We start from the raw sequence: 10007 nt of genomic DNA, 5'->3' as shown, positions 1-10007 counted from the left end.
AAATACGAAATACAATTATATAAAAGTATGAAATTAAAATCAAATACCAAAATAAATAAGTTTCATACTTCAATCCAATAAAAATAAATACAAGTCTTGGTTAAAACATAACAATACCGGTAAATTTCATTAAGAGAATAAAAAATATATAATAAAAAGGAAGGTCCATTAAATGTTTATTAAGAGAATTACAAATTTTTTTACATAAATATTTATTTATAAATTATATATAAATATATATAATAATAAATTATATAATTATATATAATAATATTTTCATCCTTAATGGGTGGGGATGGGGACGAATATCAAAATACCATACCCGCCCCGTACCCGATTTAAGAATCCGAATACTAAGGATCCCCATCCCCGTTACCCGTTTATACCCGTATATCTTCCCCGTTAGGGTCGAATACCCGTGGGTACCCTACCCGCTGGGGATTATTGCCATCCCTAATTCAGGACCACAATTTACATGTTCTTCACATAACTTTCACCAACACATTTGAATTTGCAATGCAATTATCAATTTATTTAGAAGATTTGTTGAAGGTCTCCGTAAAATTTGTGGTACACTATATCCACATTTCTTATTTTTAAATTTCTCATCTGTGATTTATAAGGCAATGCTTTAAACATGGTTGATATTGTTTTTAATGACAACCTAGGAATCGACAGTTTGTATGAAATGAAATCGACACATAAATGGATCTTTGAAATTTTGGAATGTATGGCTGAAGTGACAAAAGATGATGATCTCTCACAAGATCAACTTGATATGGTACAGACTTCTATCTTTAGAGCTATACAGCAAGGGTATTTTGAGTTTGTCCTACAGATTTGCAAAGAAAATTCAAAACTCTTGGGCCGACTACTTGAAGAGAAAAGAGTCAAAGGCATGTTTCATTTTGCCATTGAATCTCGTCAGAAGGAAGTTTATAGTCTTATCTACGAGCTTGAGGAAAAAGAAAGACGTGATATTGGAATTTATCTCGTGAAGGGGGACTATAATCTGCTACATTGTGCCGCGAACTTATCCTCACTTCCACAATTTGTTCATATTCAAGATGCATCTTTACAAATGCAAAGAGAACTCCAATGGTTTAAGGTCAGAATTTCTATTACACAGTTACACATACACATCATGCATATATTAATTCTCAATCTAAACTTTTTACTGGAACACTGATTATAAATTCTATATTACATGCTCAACGGTTCGTTATTGTTTAATCAATTGATTAATTACGAAGCTCTTTTTGCCCGTTATTGTTTAGAGTGATAAACAGAAGAAAGAGAACAAGCAGAAGAATTGAGTTTCCAATTCCCATCATAGAACAATTTCTGACAAAGAAAAGTTGATTTTGATTAAAATTAGAGCTCCAAAGTGTGTAGATCATCGGAGATCATTTGGGTACCGAAGATTAAATGAATCAATTTAATAAAATCTATCCAAATGGAACCCTTCGTGTAAATCAGAATTACGGAAGTTCAAGTGATCTTTAAATTGGATAAAACTTTGCAGGAATGATCTACACACTATGTTCAAGACACTGAACGGTGGAGATATGAAAATAGTGACCTAAAAGTAGAGTGAAATAAGGAGCACCACATTTTAATTCCAAAGCGGTGTTCCTCTGAAAGGGAAACGTAGTGTGTGTGTGTGTGTATATATATATATATATACATGCCCGATCAAAGGCGCACGTCTGCACTGACCTTAAAGTGTGGACGTCCCTTCGTTCTCCACCGTCCGGCGCCGACGATGGCACGCCGACACCCCAGCGGACTCCAGCAGCGTCCCCGATCACTTACCCTCTCCGGCGAGTCCACTGAATTCCAGTTTTCCGGCGAGATCACCCAAAACTTCAAACAAAGTCGATCTCACCGGAAACTCGAGTTCGGCGGACTCGCCGAGGAGGGAAAATGGTCGGAGACGTTGCTGGAGTCCGCTAGGGTGGAGGCGCGCCGTTGTTAGCGCCAGACAATGGAGAACGGACATTAAGAGCCATGTGGACATCCGCTCTCGAACAACTCTCTCTCTATATATATAAACGTTCTGAAGAGGACGTCCACATTGGGCTTAAAATGCGGACGTCCCTCCGTTCTCCATCGGACGGCTCCGACAACGGCGCACCTCCACCCGAGGACATCAGAGGCATCCCCGATCACTTTCCCTTGCCAACGAGTCCGCCGGATACCAGTTTGCAACCGAGATCGATCTTGTCTGAAGTTTTGGGTGGAGGTTGTTGCCAAGAACCTTCAAATCGATCTCGCCGGTAAGGGAAAGTGATCGAGGATGCCTTTGGTGTCCGCTTGGGTGGAGATGCGCCGTTGTCGGAGCCGTCCGATGGAGAACGGAGGGAAGTCCACACCAGAACGGGCTTGTATATAAATATACATATATATATATATTTCCACTAAGAGATCCTTTATTGTGATTTATATGAGAGATTGAGCCCTATCTATATGTGACTTATCAAAATAAGAGATCTCTTAGTGGAAGGGCCCTATTTCTATGTGTGAGAGTTTTTTTGAATTTTATTGTTTTACAATAACATATTCATTTAGATACTTACTGAGTCATAAAGTCTCTTTTTGAGGTCAAGTGTATAAGTCTATGTTTATATAATGTAGGAGGTGGAGAGTGTTGTGTGTGTGAAATTGACAAAAGAGTTCTTTTGAATTTTGTTGTTTTACAATAACATATTCATTTAGATGCTTACTAAATCATAAAGTCTTTTTTTGAGGTCATGTGTATAAGTTTTTGTTTATCTAATGTAGGAGGTGGAGAGTGTTGTACCTCCTGAAATGTATGAACATCGAGACCGTTCAAATGATATGACAGCACGAGAACTATTTACCAAGAATCACAAGAAATTGTTGGAAGATGCAGAGATTTCTATAAAAGGGACGGCTACTTCTTGTACAGTTGTAGGCGTTTTGACTGTTACGATGATGTTTGCTGCAGCATTTACAGTTCCTGGTGGAAATGATGGTAACACAGGCCTCCCCTTGTTTCTAGATCATAAGTTGTTCAAGGTGTATATAGTTTCAGATACTATATCACTTGTTTCTTCCACGAGTTCAGTAATTACATTTTTAGGAATACTCACCTCACGTTATGCAGAAAATGATTTCCTCAGGTCTTTACCGACAAAGATAATGATTGGCCTAATCTCCTTTTTTCCTCTATTGTTAGTATGGTAATAGCGTTTTCTTGTGCGCTTATCCTTATGCCAATGGATTGTTATGTTAAGTATTTTGTGTACTAGTGTTCCAGTCATATTATTTGTATGGTTGTTGTTCCCCCTTTTTATCAAGAGTTTCAAGTCTACTTATGGACCTGGAATATTTGATAAGAAAAAAATAAAAATAATGAACTAGATAGGATATTAGTTTTGTGTTTTCTTTTTCATGTTCTTTTTATCATTGGAATTGTTTTCTAGTGTTAAGCTATTGACAAAAGAAATAACATCATTTATCCCCTTATACGCTCTGTGTTGGCACATCAAATATTGTCTTTTTCATTTCTTTTTGGCCTTTCACACAACATTGTAACTTACTTTTTGATACTTAAACCCATGTAGCAAGTTGAACGCTAGTAGTTTCCAAGCCAGTTTATTTTAGGGTATTAGGTGTAACAAGGACGCCCTAAGGGACATAGCACCTTAAGTTATTAGAGTTCAAATCCACTAGGATGACCAAACCCTTCCCTTTTCTTCTCATAACTTTATATCGTTCACCACGACCAAAGTGTCTACTTTGGGAATAACCTGACCAAGCTCCAAATAAACAGTAATTTTGTTATCTCTATTTCTTAGAGCAAAAATATAACAAGGAAAGATGTATATTCAAAACAGGGAGTTGATATGTGTCATCACATGAGAAAGATGTGTGCATGTGAGAGACAAATGAGTCTGATATTATCCTAGCATGCTCAAGTTCACATAATCATGTCAATCTCAACCCAAAACTTGCAATTCAACTTATCAATCTTATATACATGATGGCGAGCCAGGGAATCATGAGCTTCACGCGTGCGCTGCACCAAGTCAAAAACGTTCAGGAGTGGGCCTTGGCGCATCAGCCCATGGAGGAAGCCCCGGGCGGAGCGAACAGGTTCTGGATCAGCAGGCGAGGTAACCCGAGCCCGGAGACAGGCGGTCCGGAGAGCCAAAGAAGAAGCCGCCTCTCCAGATGGCCTGATCGGGGCCGGAGTGGTTGGCTCGATTTCTGCAAAAGGCACGATCGTTGGAACCGGCGGCGGGACTACGGATCCTGTCGGGGCTATTTGATCGATCACATGGTCCAAGTCCGGCTGCAATGGGGGAGGCACAATTGTCTCCTCTGGCGGGGCAATTGAAGATGCAGTGAGGTCGGGAGGCGGAGCCGCTTGGCTTGATTCTGCATCCCGAGCTAGAACAGACACCAGGAAGAGGATATCGTCATCCGGCGCGTCGTCTGGCGAAGGAGGCCGTGCTTCAATCTCCTCGAGGACGGTTGTTTGTTCCTCGGTCACAGCCACGATGGGTTCCAGAATAGGGACTTCCACTGTGCTGGTGCTTCCTGCAACGTTGTCGAGGCGGGGACGGATATGGCGGTTCCGGACATGTTTGGGCAAAGTTAGTTAAGCCTTTGCGAACTTAAGGAAAACAAATTTTAAGTAGAAGGCTGCTTACCAGGCCATACTCTGCTTGGAAGCGTTGATCCTCCGTTTCGTCTTCCTCGTCCTCGGCGGGGCGCTTTCGTGAACTCTCGCCGCCTGTTTGCTGAATAATCGGCGGGACAACCTCGTTGTCTGAGTCCGCCTCGGGCTCCTCTTGAGCAGGCGCTTTGCCTTTGTCTCCTGCAGCCTCACGCCTCCTAGAAGACCTTCGACGAGGTGCAGCCTGGAAAAGAGATGAGTGAATTAGGAGGAGATGAGTAAATTAAAGCAGGGGAAATGGTATGGAAATTACATAGTTAGCGGCTTACCTCAGGGGCGGGATCGCGTTCTCGAATGACGATCCCGGTTGAGCGACGAGCAGCAGGGGCTGTCGGGAGCGCAGGCCTGGGTCCTGTCGCAGCCCGTTGAGGGACCTCTGCATGATCGCGCTGGGAGTCTAGAATGGTCCGACTCGCCCAGAGTGTCGTACAGAGGAGAGAAGATGGCGGCAAAAACAGCGTCGTTCGGATACCTTTAATGGTTGTCGGAAAGAGATCGCCACCAGGCGAGATAAGCGGGGTCAACGCCCAGTGAGGGCTAGATCTCGAGCAAGGCGGGAGTCAACGGGAAGACATTTTGCAGCGGGTTGACGCGGTCTGTCTCGCCAATCTTGCACCAGGACGTGTACTTGTTCACTGAGTAGAAGAGCGGATAAGGAACCCCTTGAAAGAAGCCAAGCTGCCTGGCGAAGTGATTTGGGGCGTACAGCTCGAAGCCTTGTTCGTCCTCGACGAGTTGAAGGTCGCTGCAGGCGGTCGCCCTCATGAAAGTCGTTTTGGCGTCGGAGTCCGAATCAAAGCGGGGGAAGAAGCTGTCCGACAAGGCTTCAGGGTGGCGCCAGCAAACCATCATGTCTATGGTAGGAGGCGGCTCAAGTTGATTGTACAGAATGGAAAGGCTGGCGAAGAAGGATAAGGGAGTCCGGCTCGCGGAGTTCCTGCATACGGCAAGCCCGAGGAGTTGATGCTCAGGTAGAAAGTCCAGCGGGGAGCGCCGGAAGAGCTGGAAGTACAGCTGCATCCATAAGTCCATGACCCACAGCGGGCCGGAAGAAAGATGGAAGAGCCTGAGGGACAGTGTGTGGAGAGTGCGGTAGAGCGCGCCCAGTACGGGCTGCCCGAGCCCAACTTCAATCCCATTGTAGAGCGCCTCGGCTAGTTTCGTCCATTTGCCCGTGGGCTTGTGGGCACTGCCGCAGAAGATGAACTTGTCCAGCCAGTATTCAAGGAATGCAATGCCTCCTTCGTGCTGCTTGGCGTGGCCGATATAGTAGTTCCTCCAGACTGAGTACGAGCCCTTCAGGGCACGGCGGGCTCCCAAGTTACAGGAGTGTGTGAACTCAGTCGATGCAAAGTCCCCTGGCACGTATGGCTTGGCATGGATTGGCAAGCCTGTGATGGCGACGATGTCCAACAGGGAGACACTCATTTGCCCTAAGGGGAAGTCGAAAGTGTTGGTGGCATTGTTCCATAGGCAGGCTGCCGCAGCTATTGGCACTCGGTCGGCATGTGAAACTCAAGGCAATGGCCTCGCTAATGCCGACTGCTTCCCAGATTGTCTGATCGGTCTAGAGGCGGGCCGCATACCATGCCCGGTCCTCTGCGGTGGCAGCGGACCATTCTCCAACCTGGATGTTTGTGTGAGAGCATGCTTATTGGAACCAGGAAGCAAAGTTGCCCGGTTCGCGGCGTTGGGCCAAGATTGGGCGGCGCACTGAGTCCGCATAGTGGTTCAGGTCAGCGGCAAAAAGAGGCTGTGAGGGAGTCGGGCCGAGCAAGGCTTCCCCTGTCTCCAGAAAGAAGATGGGTGTCCCTTGCGGAGGGTTATTAGAGAAACGGCGGGCGAGGTCAGTTGACCAGGAGATCGCCGCCGTGATGGTGAGGTTTGGGTCTCTAACAGCCGGTTTGGGAACCATTTTTCTGGGTTGGAGTGAGACGGTGTTGAGGTTGGCTGATTTGCAGAAGGAAGGAGAGGGATTGGTTGGAAAGCGATGGTGAGAAGTGGGGGTCCGCGTTGGGGTTTATAAAGGAGACGGACCATAACGTCTTTTCAGTCAATGGCCGTAATGAGGAGACGCAATGACGACTGAAACGTCAGCGCGTTTCGAAATGTTAAATCGTAATGATGAAGGGAGGCGATGACGCCGAAACGTCAGCACTTTTTGAATTTTGAATTCCCGTAACGTATTCATCAAGGCCTTTTCGCTTATCCGTTGCGAAATGGGCTAAGCTCAAGGCCTAGGGGGCAATGTTTGAGCCCTGTTGATATTTTGGTCCAAGACTCATGATAAGTTTTGAATAGCATTTGGGCCAACACCAGTTTTTAGAATAAAGCCCATGAAGGGTGGCGAGCTCTGGAGCACGCGAGGTAGAATTCGACAGGGACTCTGATACTTCGCGAGATCCTCGTTTCAGTTCGTATAGGAGTCTACAGTGCTTGGCGGGGCGGTGTTAGAGGCCTAAGCGGAGTCTGTCATGACACGTGGGCGTCACGGTTCGCGGCGAGCCGTGTCCTTGTGGGATACTGTTTGTGGAGTCCGAATAGGTTTGTGATTTATCTCATCAGTTAGCGGTGGGATGCTATATAAAGGGGCTTGAGGGGCAGCTCTAAGACACACAATCAAATCATACAACTTACAAACGAATCCTCGAGCACTCTCGAAACCCTAAGTTCTAAGCGCACCTCGCCTTAGTTCTCAGAGCCCGTTTGGACTCTCCCTGATTACTTTCCCAGTAGATTGCTCTGCTCGCTTCTTGCAGTGAGTATCGATCACAGGTGATTAGAAGCATACTCGTAATTCCTCGCCCGCGAGGTGACACCGGAGCTCTCTTTCGCTTGTTTAGAAGTCGAGAACGCGCACAGTTCACATCCCGCGTCCGCGCGGTGGCACGCCCTGCAACCCTAGTTTACTTTTTGGTACTACTAGTTACCTCTCTGTCCTTGCTGAGGATCGTGGCCAAAACAATAACATGTAAATCTGAAGATTTTTTACTGATGGATCATGTGTAAAGCTAAATACATGAACCATGAATCTATGATTATACATGCAGCATGTCTTGTGTATATAGTCTGAAGGCTGATGAATGCTTCTATGTTAAGGCTTGAATCATCTGTTGAAGGCTCACCTGTTGAAGACAAACTAGTGGAGTCTGTTTTAGCAACATTTACCAAAGATGAACCTGGGGTGGCATGTGCATTTTGGAGGCCGATAGCGGAAGTGAGGCACGTCAAAGCTTGCTGAATATAGGGATTAGGTGAGTTTATTTACAACTGTGTATTGTTTCTTTTTGAGTTGTTGTTTTACTTCAATTTCTAATAATTGAAGTCAAAGGTTGCTGAAATTTTTTTTATTGATGTGGCAGCTTGAGGCCTTCATCTCGGAAAGTTCTATCACTAGTAGTTAAAACCTAAATTTGGTCATCAGCAAAGGTGAAAGTGGAACAGAACCACTTTCTGACGTTGGTTTTCTCACTACAGAGGAATAGTATAGTTATATCAGCATTCAGCTTGGATCATCTGTAATATTCTCTAATCTCTATGTATGTATATATTTCAATTCAGTTGTAAGAATTGTAGTGAGCACTAGAAGTCGCAAGAGCAGCCCTAGTAATTGTAGGTTTGGTTGCATGCAAGTTGGTCATACAGATTAGTAGAATCCAACTGAATTTGCACATAAAGATTAGCAGTGTTGAGATATGAACTACTTTATCAAGAACTGCTGCAGATTAGCACATAAAAGCCTACAACTTCATACAGATTGTAGAATCCGGATTGCTTATACAGATGCATTACTGCTGCTCGGTTCTACTCGTTGCAGCAGCAGTAGTCTAGTAGTATTGTTCCTCATACCATTGATCAAGAGAAGCCATAAACTGATCATTATTCAAAATTTCATGATTATCGTCATCGATCAACCAAGTCAGTGGGAGAAAACATAAGTTCCCATCCACATAGTAATCATGAATTCATGATCATCGCATTGTGGGTCCTGTTGCCGTGTAGTGGCAGTACTAGTAATGGAGGCACTGCCATTTTCTCGTTCACCATTCTTTTGAACCTGATCTCCTTTCGGTCCAAGTTTTTGGTTTTGCAAAGACATTGTCTTTTATGTGATTCTCTTTTTTTCTTGGTCGATCTTTCTGTGATGCTCATCCTCGTTATTCTCATCAGAAATCGTCTTACGCTTGTTCTCTCTCCTCCTAGCTTTAGGGGAGCAGCAAAATCTGGATTAGTGCCTCTCTTATTAGTGATTGTGACTAGCCTAATATGTGATTCTGGTCAAGAGATTGGGGAATGGACAAACGATGTTCCCAAGGGATAACAGAATAGTGATTCCTGATTTTAAACTTAAATAGAGTGTTGTTGTTTATGCCATGGACAATAAAACTTTGGATCAGAATTTTGACAGTGATCGTTGGCAACCTTGAAAAAGAAGCACTTGATTGTTTTGATAAATTGTTCATGTTTGTGCAAAGGCCAGTAAACATCAAAAGGATCCTGCACCACATAGTTGTAACCTTAAAGCTGCAGCTTGCATCTTTTGTTTCAGGTGAGAAAGAAGTCTCTGTAGTACCTCTAAACAGCTTCACATATGATTTGGTAAACTTAACATAAAGCATTTACTGATCATACTTGCTCTTGTTTATCTTTGATCATGAGCTATGTTCCCAAAACAAGCTACTGAAAACCACTCTTTTCCTGTTCTCATCACAATAAATACTGAACGATCTTAGGGTCTGTTCACTTAAGTCTTTGTTTCACACGCATCAGATCCTGCCGCCTGCTACTCTTATCCCAATATCTAAACAGAGAGGATTGCACATTGCTATAGAATTGGGCTAAAATTACCTATATTTGAGCACAGGGACCATACCTGCAGTGTGGCCTAATCAGAGGGACCAAAGAAATTTAAAACCCGCCACTACCGTGTTTTATTTTTTATTTTTAGTAATTTTTTTTATTTAAATTCACTGAACCCATTCTATTATATGTCAATGAGATTTAATCATATGTCAATGAGATTTAAACTTATGACATTTACGGTACCTGTCAAATGTCATTTGAAACCTTAAACGATTCCGTCTACTGTAACTTGATCATTTCCGCTTGACCCCCAAATCTAGTTTATCTAAACTCCTCGGTATCCCAAATAAAACACGCACACTTCTCTTCTAGCTCTGAAAACTCACACAGAGCCAGAGCCATGACTTTGCTGATCACCAACCTCTAGCACCTCTACCTTTTCTTCAAAACTTGCATCACATTTCCAAACACAAAACCACAACTCTCTCTCTCTCTC

At 43.8% G+C, this 10007-nt stretch overlaps 2 protein-coding genes across 2 annotated transcripts; one reads left to right on the top strand and one right to left on the bottom strand.

Moving 5' to 3' along the window:
• Window positions 1-637: 637 nt before the first annotated feature.
• LOC101299872 lies at window positions 638-3259 on the top strand. The gene is made up of 3 exons (XM_004301291.1): window positions 638-1108; window positions 2785-3090; window positions 3203-3259. Exons 1-3 carry the CDS (start codon window positions 638-640, stop codon window positions 3257-3259), a joined length of 834 nt encoding a protein of 277 aa, XP_004301339.1.
• Window positions 3260-5245: 1986 nt separating this feature from the next.
• LOC101299591 lies at window positions 5246-6136 on the bottom strand. The gene has a single exon (XM_004301290.1). It carries the CDS (start codon window positions 6134-6136, stop codon window positions 5246-5248), a length of 891 nt encoding a protein of 296 aa, XP_004301338.1.
• Between the last annotated feature and the right edge of the window lie 3871 nt (window positions 6137-10007).

The sequence above is a fragment of the Fragaria vesca genome, linkage group LG5, assembly GCF_000184155.1.
Source record: "Fragaria vesca subsp. vesca linkage group LG5, FraVesHawaii_1.0, whole genome shotgun sequence".
Taxonomy (NCBI): domain Eukaryota; kingdom Viridiplantae; phylum Streptophyta; class Magnoliopsida; order Rosales; family Rosaceae; genus Fragaria; species Fragaria vesca.
The sequence above is the reverse complement of the archived record's forward strand: the minus strand, read 5'-3'. Positions and strand labels throughout refer to the sequence as shown.